This window comes from Camellia sinensis, chromosome 7 (assembly GCF_055761805.1).
Source record: "Camellia sinensis isolate YWXY chromosome 7, ASM5576180v1, whole genome shotgun sequence".
NCBI classification, from domain to species: Eukaryota; Viridiplantae; Streptophyta; class Magnoliopsida; order Ericales; family Theaceae; genus Camellia; species Camellia sinensis.
Genome location: NC_138967.1, coordinates 29,292,564 through 29,307,853, shown reverse-complemented (window position 1 = coordinate 29,307,853; position 15,290 = coordinate 29,292,564). Strand labels below are relative to the sequence as shown.

Sequence of the window (15,290 nt, the reverse complement as noted above, 5' to 3'; positions counted from 1 at the left end):
TCAGAGCTCTTCGATTAGGTCTAGGTCTGCCCAACGCAGCTCCTCAGTTAGTTCTGGATTCAGATGTAGAATTCTTGGGGTAAGCAGACCGATTTCCACTGGGATGACCGCCTCAGCGTCGTATGTTAAGCGAAAGGGGGTCTCCCCAGTGGGGGTTCGAGCGGTAGTGCGGTAGGCCCAGAGTACATTCGATAATTCCTCAGCCCAGAGTCCCTTAGCAGCTTCCAGCTTAGTTTTGATGATCTTAAGAAGAGAACGGTTGGTAACCTCAACCTGGCCATTGGCTTAGGGATGACCTGGGGAAGAGAAACATGGTTGGATTTGAAGTTCTGCACATAATTTTCTGAACTTGGCATTATCGAATTGTTTTCCGTTGTTAGAGACGATGGCTTGAGGGATGCCAAATATGTATACAATCAACTGCCAGATGAGTCTGGTTGTGCTCCGCTTGGTAATTGTGGCAAGGGGTTCTGCCTCCACCCATTTAGTGAAGTAATCAATGGCGACAATAGCAAATTTGGCTTGGCCTCGGCCAGTGGGTAATAGGCCAACTAGGTCAATCCCCTATTTAGCGAATGGGTAGGAACTGCAAGGTGTGATCAATTTTGTAGAAGGAGCATGGGGGATGTTGGCAAAACGCTGACACTTATCACATTTGAGCACGAAGTCTGTTGCATCTTGGTTGAGAGGAGGCCAGAAATAACCAGTGCGAAGTATTTTGTGGGCTAGGGCCCAGGCGCCCGAATGATTACCACAGATACCCTCATGAACTTCCTTCATTACGTAGGTCGCTTGAGCTGGATTGAGGCATCGTAGATATGGGCGTGAGAAACCACGTTTGTACAAGAGGCCGCTGACAAGAATGTAGTTGGACGACTGGGCCCTGACTTCGTCGGCCTGCTATTTGTCGTCTGGCAGTTCCCCCGTTGTCAAAAATAGAAAGATGTCGGCCGCCCATGGAATAGGTTCATTTTGGAGGAAGTAGACTTACTGCTGGTCTGGGGAAATAGCGGGGCGGACACCGTAACTGAGGTCTGACTGGTCTGCGGAAGCTAATTGAGCCATCTCATCTCCGCCCGAGGAATGTGCTTGATGTGGAAAGTATTGAAGAGGCGAGCAAGGGGGAGGGTCATATCCCTATAAGCCCGTATTGTGTCATCATTGGCATCGAACTCCCCCGTGATTTGTCCGACAACGAGCTTGGAATCGCTGAACACCCAGATGTGGCTGACACCAATGTCTCTAGTTAGGCGAAGACCTGCTATCAATGCTTCATATTCAGCCTCATTATTGCTTGCGTTGAACAAGAAGCGGAGAGCACATTTGAAATAACCACCCTCAGGGGCGGTGAGGATGAGACCAGCCCCACTGCCTTCTTTGCGAGATGATCCGTCGACGTTGAGGGTCCAAGAGTGGGGGTCTTCTGGCTCGGTAGGGGGTGGCGGGGGGCGGAGGAGCTGTGGTTGGAGTGGGATTAGTGAACTCCAGGATGAAATCGGCAACAGCCTACCCTTTAATCGCCGTTCGAGGCCGGTAGGAGATGTCAAATTGGCTGAGCTCGACCGACCATTGCATAAGTCTGCCGAAAAGCTCTGGTTGTTGCATGATCTTCTTCGATGGTTGGTTAGTGAGGACAACTATGGAATGGGCTTGGAAGTAAAAACGGAGTCATCTGGAGGCGGTGACCAAAGCCAATGACATTTTTTCTAATAATGGGTAATTTTGTTCTGCGCCTCTGAGAGCCTGACTGATGTAGTAGACCGGTCGTTGGACAGCTTTCTTCCCTGATGAGTGTTGCACTAACTGCGGTGTTTGACACGGCTAAATAGAGGAAGAGGGGTTCGCCCGTGATTGCCTGAGAAAATAGGGGGGTTAGCCATGCACTGTTTTAACTGCTGAAAGGCCTCTTCGGATTCTGCCGTCCACTCAAAAGTTTGTCGAAGAACTTTAAAGAAGGGGAGGCACTTGTCCGTTGCGTGGGAAATGAAGCGGTTGAGGGCGGCAACTCGGCCAGTAAGCCGCTGAACCTCCTTAACCGTTTTGGGCAACTGCATTTCAATTAAGGCCTTGATTTTTCCAGGGTTAGCTTCGATGCTCCACTGACTAACCATGAAACCCAAGAACTTTCCAGATCCTACGCCGAAGGCGCATTTCTCTGGATTGAGCTTCATTTGGTGCTTTCGTAGGGTGGTAAAGGTCTCTCGCAGGTCGGCCAGATGATCAATGGAGAGCTTGCTCTTGACTAGCATGTCGTCGACATATACTTCCGCGTTCCGACCTATCTGGTGATAGAAGACGGCATTGACCAGCCGTTGGTAAGTGGCTCCAGCATTTTTCAACCCAAACGGCATCACACAGTAATGGTAGGTTCCCCGGTCGATGATGAAGGAGGTGTATTCCTGGTCAGACGGGTGCATCAGAAGTTGATTGTATCCAGAGAAGGCATCCATGAAACTGAGCATTTGATGGCCGGCCGTGGCGTCAACCAGCAGATCTATGCGAGGAAGAGGATAGCTGTCTTTGGGGCAAGCTTGGTTGAGGTTGAAGTAGTCGACACAGAGCCGCCATTTACCATTGTTTTTACGAACCAGAACCACATTCGACAGCCATCTGGGGTAGTCCACATTTGTGATAAACTGTGCCTCAAGAAACTATCTACTTCAGAAGCAATAAGGTTATTGCGCTCCGGGTGAAAGATGCGCTGCTTCTGGTGGATGGGTCGGAAATGGGGCTCAATGCTGAAACAGTGGATGATGAAGGAGGGGTCAATACCTGGCATGTCGGAGTGGGTCTAGGCAAATACGTCGTTGTGCTAAATCAGGAGGGCGGTGAGGTCGGCCTTGGCCTGGGAGGATAGTTGGCTGCCAATCTTGGCAGTTTTTGCCGGGTTGGTGGGATCGATGAGGACCTCGACGAGCTTTTTGACTGGTTCCTCTCTGACCAGTTCGTCCTCATCTCTGACGTCGAGTCCTTCAATAATCATAGCCTCCTTAAGCTTGACTTCTTTAAGTGAGGCAACATAACACTCTCTGGCCACGGTCTGCTCTCCCCTCACTGTGCCGACTCCAAGATCGGTGGGGAACTTGATGGCAAGATGGAAAGTGGATGTGATAGCTTGGAAGGCATTTAAGGCGGTGCGGCCAAGGATGATATTGTAAGTAGAGGGGCAATCGACAACAAGGAAGGTAAGTAACTTTGTGGTCTGCCGCAGGTATTCGCTGATTGTGATAGGAAGATCAATGGAGCCGATGGAGGTCACCTGATCTCCAGTGAAACCGACTAACGGGGTTCGGAGAGGAGACAGACTTTTTTCCCCGATCTTGAGCTGGCGGAAGGCATTTAGAAAGATGATGTCTGAAGAACTGCCATTGTCGACGAGGACCCGTATGACTTTGTAATTGGAGAGAAGGGTAGAAATGATGAGGGGGTCGTCACAGGGGTAACGGATGCCTGTGCAGTCGGCTTCCGTAAAGGTGATGGGCTCCATCCACTGCTTGGGCTGTTTGGGAGGGCAGTCTAATGTGGCAACTTCTTTGTCTGAGCCCTGTCTTATTTTTCTGAGCTCTGCCCGCTGAGCCGAGCGGGTTGGACCTTCACAAGCAAGCCCGTTGGCTATGACTCTGATTTCTCCGACAAGGGGGGCAGGGTTACCTTGTGCTCGAGGTTGCTGTGGAGGGTGATCATGGCCAGGGTTAGGTTGTACTGGTTGTCGGGGAGGAGTGCGCCGGCGGTTGTTTCTGATGGGTTCAGTCCTTTGCCTTTACTGAGGGCAGGTTTCTGTGAACCGACTGAGACGTCCCTGACGTATCAAGCCCTCGACCTGATCTTTGAGGTTAACACACTCCTCGGTATTATGACCGTGGTCCTGGTGGAAACGGCAATATTTGGACTGGTCTCGCTGATTGGAAGAAGACCGTGATGGTTAGGGCCATTTTAGGGGGGTAGTCTCATTGGATCTGATTGAGAACTTGTTCCATGGGGGAATTAAGGGGTGTGTACGATTCGAATCGGCTGGGCGGTCGGGCTGGTGCCGACTGATCGGCTCGGGGGGGTCGGTCGGTATACTGAGGTATTTGGTTATTGTACTGGGTGTTTCTGGTTTCTGAGTCCTTTTTCTTCTCTCTGGGGGTCGGGTTTTTGGCTGTAGGGTCTTGGCGAACGGTGAGGGAATCTTCTGCGTTCATGTATTTTTGGGCTTTGGAGAGAAGGGTTGCCATGGAGGTCGGGGGATTTTTTGAGAGGGAGAAAAGGAAATCAGATGATCGCAGGCTGGCCATGAATGCAGTGAGGATGACCTTGTCATCATTTTCTGCCACCTGTAGGGCTTCGATGTTGAAGCGGGTGACAAAGCTGTGGAGCGACTCCCACTCAGACTGACGGATGTTGAGGAGCTGGATTGCCGGACGCCGCTGGCGTTGGGCTCCAATGAAATGGCTGAGAAAGAAGTCACTGAGGTACTGGAAAATAGAGACAGAGTCTGCTGGCAGTTGACTAAACCAGAGTCGAGCCGACCCTTTGAGTGCCACAGGGAAATGCCCGACACATGATTTCATCGGGAAATGCATGGAGAATCATGAGGGTTCTGTAGGTCTCCAAGTGATCGACTGGGTCTGTTGTACCGTCAAAAGAGTCGATCGTGGGCATTTTGAACTTAGGAGGTAGAGGTTTGTCCCTGATGGAGGCAACAAATGGGGAGTTGGCTGTGATAGATGGTTTATGTTGTATGTTTTGCATGACCCCTTAGAGTTGGAGCGTCATGGTTTGGAGTTCCGCGTCCTAGAGAGGAATGTTGTTAGCACCGGAAGGCAGTGGGGACTGGACGCTGCTGGCCTCTCCTTCAAGGGTTGGTACCGGGATCGATAGATGTGGGCCTTAGGGTGGCAGGTTTATGCCTGGAGGAGAGGGTTGCAAGCCTTTCAAGTTGGGTGGATTAGGCTGCTGGATAATATAGCTCGGGGCTCGTTCTTGGTTGGGTGGGATATCTGGAGGTGGTGGAGGAGGCATAGGAAGGTTTCTTTGGAGTAGAGCATTAATTAGGGCTTGGTTTTGCTCGGCCAAGCGGTTAATGCTGTTGGTGAGCTCGGTGAAATACTGTGGTGGGTTATTTGGATTGGGAGGGTCGGCTTGATGATCGGCAACATTGGGGTAAGAAGCCATGGATTTAGTTGTGACCATCCACCCTCACAGGTGGTAGGAGGGGGTTATGAGGAGGGGGTCTCCGGCGACAATGAGCACAACTGGCGCGCGGAACAAGAATTTTCCTACAGACGGCGCCACTGATGATACTGCGGGTTCCAAACGGAATGGGTCGGACTGATCCACGCTTCCCAAACCGGTGTCTGAGTGACCAAGCCCACAAAGGAACCTGCACAAGAGTTCAACGAGGAACGGGGAGTCCCCCAGCGAACCCTCCGATGAGCAAGTTAGAAAGAGATGCGGTATGTAGAGATAGATTAGAGATTTAAGCTTAACCTTCTTCTTGTCTTTGACGTCTGCTTATATCATCTGGTAATCATTTCGTTGTCCCTTCCGACCTGTCACCTTAGCCGAAAGTCTATGCTCTAACTTACCTTGTTCATGGCGAAGGCGTTCTGTCCCGACGGAGAGGGGTTATCGCCATAAATGCTGTAAGCGGCCTCATTAATGGTGATGTGCAGTGGCAATAACTTTGCAGATCTTTGTCTGCTTATATGGCTTGTCCTTCTCTTGCCATGTGTCTTGATGTCATTGGTTCTTACTGCTACGTGGGGCTTCAGCAATGCTGGGCTTTAGCATTTGAGTTATGTATTGGGTCCTAAATGGTGGATGGTAATCTTTATGGGTTTACCCATGTCATGACTCATGAGATCTTTAGTTACACCTTATGCTGTATTTAGTTATGATATATTTTTTAATTATGACTCAAAAAATATGAAATTATATATATATATATATATATTAATTATAAGGTACATACGGTACACACCTTGAGGGGTGTGTACCGTAGTGTTTCCCATTGAACTATCACCAAAAAATAAAACAATTACAATCATGGATTAAGAAATCAAAGAACCAAAAATAATTAAAAAATTAATCCATAAAACTGATGAGAGGCGTGACAAATCGCTATCTTACAGCATTTTCACTTAAATTTTCAAGTTTTGACATGTTAAATTTTTTTGAAAGTTTAGATGGCAATTTGACATGTCAATTTGACATGAAAGCTATCCACTCCATATATAGAATCTATTATTACATCATCTTTAAAATTTGAACTCTTTGGCAACCTCATTTTTTTTCCAAACTGTACCATTGGCTGCTTTTATTTGAAGACAAAAGAAAAGAAAATGAAAAGAAATGAAAAGGCATTAAGGAGTCTTCATGTCAAAATTGGCATAAAGAGATGATACCAAAAGTCATGTCAACTTTTGGCACATCAGGTGAAGTTCATGCTTGATTCCAAAATATAATTGGTAGAGTGTCAAGTCAAATTTGAAGTATTAGGTGGAGGTGCTCGTAAAAGCCAATTTCACCTTTCATTGAGTAGGTAATAACAATTTGGGATTTTTAATTTAAGATCCTCAATATTAAGATTTTATAAGATAGAACATATAACATTTTTCATAATAGTTAAGATCTCTCAATATTTTCACAGATAAAATTCTACTTATAGAGAAATTTTCAGCTATTTATAAAGAAATTTCAGTTTCATAGAAAAAATTTCAAAATAAAGATAGCATTTATAATTTTAAAGAATGTCTGACGTATTAAAAATGATGTCATGCCTCAATAAACAAAAATGTTACCGACTTCAAATTTTTTATCAAAATTTCTACCAAACACTCACATGAGTGTGGATTCACACCCATATGAGTGTTGCGTCAAAATTTTGATGAAATAGTATAAACTATTTTGAATCTATTCGACTAGACGAACAAGAAAAATTAAAAATTAAAAAAAAAAAGTGACAAAAAAAATTATACTATTTTTGATTTTTTATCTTTAGTGAAAACTTCACAAGAGGTAAGCATAATTTTTAACCTAACTTTTTTACTTTTTTATTTTTTTATTTTTTTTATTATTTTTTTTTTGGACATTACATTTCAATGTTACTTTCATACAACTATTTATTGCTAAAAAGATAATGTGTAGTTCAAGTTTAGCGCTTATATAGTAGGACTTATGTTTTAATTATTAAAGAGCAAACTTTGCTTTACCCCCTTGTAGTTTGGGGTGTGTACGGATTATTCCCTGACATTCGAATATCACTATATAACCCTCTGTGGTTAATGGATTGAAGTGCACAGTCAGCATTTTCATCTAACATAACAGCCCGTGTATAACATGCGCCTAATGTACAAATGGGCATGAAAATATAAATTGTTCTCCGAATTAAATGACTAAAATGCCCTTATTTTCATCATTAATTTCCAAAGTATACCCTCATCTTCATCATAAATATCTAGATCTAGAAATGTAATGATTTGGGAAATGTGTAATATTATTTTGTGATGTGAAATTGTAAGTTCATCAATTTACAGTGATGATAATATAATTTAGGAAATGTGATGAAACTAATATATTTTGTGATAATTTAGGAAATATGATAATTTACAAAAATCATCTCAGAAATGACTTTGTTGGAGGAGAGGAGACGAGACGAGAGGAGAGAGAGAGAGAGAGAAATGTGATGATTTACAGTGATGACAACCCCTTCAAATCCAACAATCAAAACCCCTCTTCTCCATCACAACCCTCTACGCCTTCCTCAGACGATCACAGCCCTACCGTCGGCGTCAAAGAGGACCTCTCCATCCTTGGCCAGACCATCAGCCGCCGACTCCACGGTGTCGCCGCCTTCCTTGCCCCTCCTCCTCCTTCTCAACAGTTGTTGAAAAAGAAGAAGAAGAAAACGATGACGAAGAAGAACAGTTGTCTCAAATGTCTCCGTTGATATTGAATGGTCTAGAGGACAGAGGACCCCCCCTGTGGCTATTCATGTCTATAGCTTCTATGAGGTGGGTTTCTAATCTGTTTGGTTTTTGGGTTTTTGTTTTCTTGGTTTGGTTCTCAAATCTCTATATGGGTTTGTTTTAGTCCTTCAATTTTGACTTGTTTTTGCTGGGGTTTTGTGTTTCCTTATCTGGGTATGTTTTAGTTCTTTAATTTTGTGGTTTATTGAGATTGGTGATTTTTATGTTGGGTTTTTATTTTCTTGATTTAGTTAGGGTCTGGCACTGAAATAAAGTTTTGGATATGTTTAACAAATTGAAAAGACAATGTTGTAGCTGATCACAAATATGAAGATCACAAATATATATATATATATATATATATATGAATTTGTGTATATGATTGAAGTTCTTCATATGAAATTCTCCAAATCTGGATATTGATGAAATTGTAAATGGATGATGAAAATGAGGGTAGACTGTAAGTTGATGATTTTGTGATGTAAAATACTATTTTGTGTAATATTATTTTCATCATTATAAATGTGATGATTTATTTTGTGACTCGAAATATGATGATTTTGTTATTGGAAATGTGATAATTTTTTATAATTTGAAGGGGTTAAAACTCTAGGTACTCTCACACAACCCTTACTCTTCCCAAATGCACAACTATTGAATGAGAAATTAAACAAGGGTTATATATATAAGGACAAAATAGTATTTTTACTTCTGCTGTTAACGGTATTAGCTGTGCACTTCACTTCATTAATCATATGGGAGTTATGTGGTGATATTTGAATGTCAGGGGGGTAATCTGCACCCGGCCCACACCACAGGAGATAAAGTGAAGTTTGCCCTTAATTAAATTCATATAACACATTAATTTTTTATTTTTTTTATTTTTTAAGAGTTGATTACATCAAGACCCACTCAGTTATTGGTATATATCACTTTACCTTTTAATTTATGAATTCATACATATTAATCCCTCAATTATGAAAATTCATACAAATACATTCTTTTTTAGGATGGTATATAGTTTGTGAAAATGATACATTTTTATAGTTAAAATTGATCAAAATGTAAAAATTCTCAAATGAGAAGAGTGAAGTGATCCGCCAATAGTAGAGGGGATTTTGGTGTAATTAACTGTTTTATATATATATATATATATATTAATGTTACTCTTTTAAATTTTAAATTAAATAAATTGTAAATAAACAAAAACATATATTAGTGATGTGTGTCCATCTGATGGGTATGCTTTTAATTCTCTAAAATATAAATTTTAATTTGAATCTAAATATGAACTTAACGAGTTTCAGGAAATAAGTCAGTTGCAAAAGTTAGTTACACGAGAGTGTTTTAGATAATTTAGAAACATAAAAAAATTTATTTGGCAAAAAGTCTCACAACAGCAATAAAGTTGTTCTCTTTATATATACCAGAATGAAGACATACTTATTGCATGTCGCTCAAGTGCTAACATTTTCTTTATTACTCAAACTTTTGGATTCGAGTCTCATTTTCTTATCTATCTATTTTTTTTAAAAAATAAAAAAATGAAAAATTCACTTAGCATAAAGAGAAATAAAAGCTTTCGGACATCAAGTCTAGCTTTTATTTTATATATAGAAAAATGAGTGGGAGCTCTAATTAAAGCTACCACTAATGATGTGGCAGTATCTCACCCACTGCCACAATATGTATTGTGTCTATTTTTTTTTTTTTTTGCTTTGCCACCTCATTAGTGGTGGGTTTAGAATCACTAAATTAGTAGTCTTTAGCACCACTGTATAAAATAATATATAATATTTAATAATTTTTTATTTTATTTTTATTTATTTAAATTGTACTCGACTGACAATACGAGGGAGAAGCGATACATACAAGGACGTTAAGGGCTCCGGCTTTGAAATGATGGGGGAGTGAAGGCCTTTTCTCGCGAGAGACGTAAACGAGGAGAGGTATCTCCACTTTATCCGCATCTACTTCTTCATTCATGCCTTTCTCATTTATCACCTGTCACACACACCATTGCTTGTTTTTACTTTTTAAAAAATTTTAATTTCATATTTTTTATATTTTTTTATTTTTACTGAATTTTTTAAATTTTTTAAATATTTTTTTTATTTTTTAAACACACCTAACATAAATACACTTAGAAAGTAAAAAAATTATAAAAAAAATCTTTTAAAAATTCACTAAATACCAAAAATACAAGAATTCAGTGCATTTTTTATATTTTTATGTATTTATTAATTTTTTAAAATATTTTTTCACAAATTTTTAACTTTTTAAATACATCTAAGTAAGGTGCATATAAAAACGTTAAAAATATATTTAAAATTTAAAAAATATTCACTAAAAACAAAAAAATACGAAAATAAAAAAAGTTAATTTTCAAAAAATTTAATTTAGAAAACTCAAACCAAACACAGTAATTCCTTTTCAAATGTTTGAAGAGTCTAATTTTGCAACTGGGCTAAGAATATCTTCCACTCATTGCTAAGAATATCTTCAACTAGGGCTATGTTTGAAAAGTCTAATTTTGCACCTAGGTCCCTGGTTCTATTCTTTCGGAGTTAGTTATCTGACGAGAACACATATAATCGGTAGGATGAATCTTTCAGATATTGGTGAATCGTACCCAGTATTATAAGTATGAATTCGAATTCCTATCTATGTGCAAGTCCGCGACTTACCGTTATATTGTTATATGGCTCTACTTTATAAGATCACTTGAGGGTGACCTTTGAGGTCTGGACTTCTTACAGTCTAATCTCACAGGTTATCCCTTTGAAGTTAGGCTTTTGTAATATCTTCCCATCTACATCAATGGTGGATATTATTGATTTATTTAAAATTGAGTAAATTACACTCGCATTTTCTGATATTTAAAAATATATAATTAATTTTGCATTTTTAACATAATTATATTAGTTTCTCTTGAAATTTTAATTTACATAACAGTTAAATTTATTTTCATCAATAATTTATTAATTGTATAAATGAAAAAAATATTATTGTAATCTCTTTTCTATTAAAATATACGTTTTTATTTACTTATTCCGATGAGAAATGGGGAGCAACCTACTGTGAGTTCTTGTATAAGCTCGTCCCGTGCCTTCTTCGATAATGATAATTCAAACTGTTCATATTGTAAGGTTCATCGAGTATATTATTTATGTAAAAAAATCAAATTAATCAAACATTAGTAGCCCATGATTAGGTCCTAATTATTTTTTAAAAATTATAAAAATAATGTTAACCATTTATTTTTATTTTTATTTTTTTAAATATTCTCTTATTATAAGGTTGCAGATTTTCAATCAATTTACTTTTTTACATGAATAATCTACTAAACAAACCCTATAATATAACCGTTTCAGATTATCAAAAAAAAAACTCAGAATGGGCCTCTTCATCCGTATCACAACTGGCTACCGTGACTTGGAGTAACATCAGCATCCCCATTTCTAGTTCAATGTCTACTCATCATCTTCATTAACTGCAATCATTTTATTCCTTCGCAAAAGGAGATCAGTGTAATTATATTAAAAGTATGAAATTAATTATATATATATATATTTTTTTTTTTTTCTAGATTTCAAAGGAGTTTAATGTAATTTAACATTTAAAATTGGTATATTAAATGCACCTTTGTTATGCACTTTGTTAGCATATTCATTTTTTAAGCCAAAAGTTGTTTAAAAGTCCAGACTTAACGACTCTTAGAATTTCGTTGTTCTGAACGAAACAGGTACGTAACAAAAAATGACAACCTATAAAATACATATTATTATCCTGAAAAAATAGGAAATCACACCCATACCGTTTATTCGTGTGGGTTTTGCTTATAACGACATAAATAAATAATGACGGTGAAATTTGTAACATTGCCAGCAAGCATGTGAGACTGAATAATTATAAATCAAATTAAAATTCACCTCAACAAGAGGAGGGTGATCTTGATTAATCATGAAGCTTACTTTCTCTCTAATCCTCATCACACGCTTCTTGAATTCCTCGTATTTTTCCTGTGCAACATAATATCAATCCCCGCTGTTGATCTCAAATTTCTAAAGTTTATTATAAATTTTATTTTAAAAAAACTATCACAAAATTAATAAATAAAATAATCATGTAGATGCATGAATACTAACAGTATGATACAAACTTTCAAATTTAAAAATACTTTGAACTTCTCAAATAAACTGTGTCTCACCGCTATAATTTAATCCACAAATATGAATTTGAAGAAAACTTCTTCCTGAAATATTATTAATAAGTACATCTTGTAGCCTAGGCCACTTTAGCTAGCCTGTCTCTGCCATTTTTCTAAAGTTTTATTTCTTGTAGCTAAATTTAACTAGTTAATATTCGCTAGTCAATTTTTTTCTTCCTCTTCCTCACTTTTCACTTTTTCTTTCTTCCAGAAAAGTGTAAATTTAAATTTAAAAACAAAAATTGTTAAAGTTAATATCTAAATAAAAGTGTAAATTATAAATACACTTTTATTTAAAATATAAATTACTCCCTATAGTTTCAAAAATTACATCTTTCTCGTAATTTTCTAATTACATAACAAATGGCCCTCTTATTAATAATTCATTAAGTCAATTAATAAATTTTAATAATATAAAAAATATATTTTTATTAATAATTTATGTAATTTTATTGCTATATAGAAGAATGGTTAGAAATTTTATTTTTTCTGTTAATTTTGTTAAAGAAAATATTCTAACAATGAGTATTTATAATTTTTAAAATTATGATAATTTGTATTTTAAACAAATTTTACCCTAAATAAAGTAAAGAGTTTTTTTTATAAATAAAATAGAGAGCTTTTTTTTATTATGAATTGCGTAAAGCACCATCTAACATAGAATAGACACGTTTTAGCCAACGTCAATGCTAGGTATCATAAAAAAAAAAAATTTATGGAAATAATTATGAAAATTTTGTGACCCTTAAATTACACTTAGAATAAAATATCACACTAATCAAGATAATCCAAGAATCATAACTCTTTCATGATTATTTTCATGAAAAAAATTTCATATTCCCTAACTTTTCCATGATTAAAGGACCAAGTTTCTTTTTAACAAGTTCTATTATAATAATCTAAATTATTTATTTTATAAAATTTTATTGAAATGATCATACATATAATCTAATCAATTCAGTGACTGAAAACAACCCACTCCGTTTTAAAGTTGTTTTAATTATAAAAAAAAATCTAAATAAATAAAAAAATTGCGACATATAATTTATTTGTTATATTCTTTTCTCATTCCAAAAGAATAGTGAATAAGTCATACCTGTATTTTTATTTATTTATTTTTTGAATTCAACCATTAGTGTGTGTCTGGAGTTGAAAAAGAATGTAAAATGTGAGAAATATGATTACAGATACATTTGTTCTAATAAAAAAATGCAAAACAAAGCCAAGAACCAACCTTAACTTTCTCCTTCTCAGCCAAGAAATCACTCCTCCAATCCGTCTTCCCATGATTTTCCTCCAAAAAATAAGCCTCAGGACATCTTGTTTCAACTCCAAACCTCCTACAAAAAGGAACCCAGCACTTTGCAAACCTCCAAGCCTCTTTCATGGCATTCAAAGTCACATCCGAACCACCATCATCTGAAAGATAAACACAAAGCTTGTCCACTGGATAATCCATAGCCATGGCTGAAACCACCGTGTTCATAACGTCCACAGTCGGCTCTTTATTCGGGTCCGTCGTGCAGATAAACACGTCGATTGCCGGAAGTTCTTCATCTTCCGGCAATCGATCCGGGAAGGCAGTCCGCGAGACGGGCCGCCACCGGTATGCTTGGCAGAGGACCCAAATGAAAGAGAGAATTAGTTCAGAGATGGAGAGGAAGAGTAATGGGAAGATGGGTTTGTCTCTGGTTTTGAGGGTTTGGAAGATGGTGGAAGATCTGTAGTAGATTAGGGTTGCTAGGGCTGTGGAGTGGAGGAGAGAGTGTGTTCTGTTAATGATGAGAGAGGTTTTTTGGACATGGGAGAGATGTAGAGGAAGAGGGTTTGTTTCCATTGTTGTTGATTCTGTTATTCTCCACTCTGTTTTTGTGTGATTCTCCCGTGTGTCCCAAATGTTTTTCTTCCATGAAAATGAGTAATGCTATAGGTGGAGATTTTAGGAAAATGACTTGACCCCATAAGGGGCACCCCACGAACCATCTCTTTTTAATTGGTCAGTTTATTTTTTTATTATTTTTTTTTCAATCACCAGTCTCCACGTGTGTGTAGGGTTGTGATTGGAGGGGATCTCAATCACTTTCCGAGATTTTATAGAGAAATTACATGTATGATGTATTCTCAAAAATTAATTATAAAATCTTTTAGTTTTATAAAATTTTTCATTAATTTAAAATTATTTTCTAAACATATACTGATGTGAAATTAATCCAATTTTATATAATAAAACGGTTAATCATAAATTTTGATTAGCGGATACTAGGGGCCTGTTTGGTAACACTTACGTTTTCAGTTAATATTTACAAAAATTTTATAAACTGATTTTTGTTTATTTTTAGAAAAACATAAACTACAAACGCGTTTGGTTTAGACAAAATGTTTAAAAAAATTTAAAAATATAAAAAAAGAGTGAGAAATAGCAAGTGGTGATGGGTGGTGAGTAGAGACGAGTGGTGGCGGCGGAAGACGGTAGTGGAAAATGATGGCGGGTGGTGGTGGCGGAAGACGGTGGTGGAAAATGATGGCAGGTGGTGGGTGATGATGGCAGAAGACGGTGGTGGAAAGTGGTGGCAAGTGGCGGGTGGGTGGGTGGGTGGTGGCAGCGGAAGAAGGTGGTGGAAAGTGGGGGGTGGTGGCGACGGCAGAAGACGGTAGTAGAAAGTGGTGACGAGTGGGTGGATGGTGGTGGCAGGTGGGTGGTGGATGACAGGTGGTGGTGGATGACTGGTGGTGGTGGGAGGTGGTGGTAGTGGGTGGGTGGGTGACGGTGGTGGGTGGTGATGGCAGGTGGCTGGTGGTGGCGGGTGGTGAATGGTAGTGGCAGGTGGGTGGTGATGGCGAGTAAGTGGCGGGTGGTGGATAGGTAGGTGACGGTGGCGGGTGGTAACAAGTGGATGGTGGTGGTGGCGGCGGATGGTGGGTGGTGGTGGCAGGTGGCTGGTGGGTGGGTGGCAGGTGGCTGGTGGCTGGTGGTGGCCGGTAGGTAATGAGTGGTGGTGGCGGGTAGGTGGCGGGTGGTGGTGGCGGACGGGTGGATGGTAATGGCGGGTGGTGACGGGTGATGGTGGTGGTGGTGGTGGCAGATAGGTGGCAGGTGGCCGGTGGTAGCGGGTGGTGGATGGAAGTGG

The 15,290-nt window shown here is 38.9% G+C and overlaps 1 protein-coding gene across 4 annotated transcripts in view; it reads right to left on the bottom strand.

Annotated features, from left to right (window-relative positions):
- The window catches only part of LOC114267973 (quillaic acid 3-O-glycosyltransferase CSL1), a 40,391-nt gene extending 26,077 nt beyond the window's left edge, over nt 1-14,314 (bottom strand). For 2 of the 4 annotated variants that reach the window (XM_082877642.1, XM_082877645.1), the window contains exons 1-3: nt 13,397-14,314; nt 11,885-11,974; nt 9,825-9,956 (exon numbers count right to left, since the gene is read on the bottom strand). In XM_082877642.1, the coding sequence (XP_082733768.1) occupies nt 9,825-9,956; nt 11,885-11,974; nt 13,397-13,999 (825 nt within the window). In that variant the 5' untranslated portion in view covers nt 14,000-14,314. The remainder of the gene's footprint in view (nt 1-9,824; nt 9,957-11,884; nt 11,975-13,396) is intronic. The other 2 variants (XM_082877643.1, XM_082877644.1) reach the window with 2 other exon arrangements.
- Between the last annotated feature and the right edge of the window lie 976 nt (nt 14,315-15,290).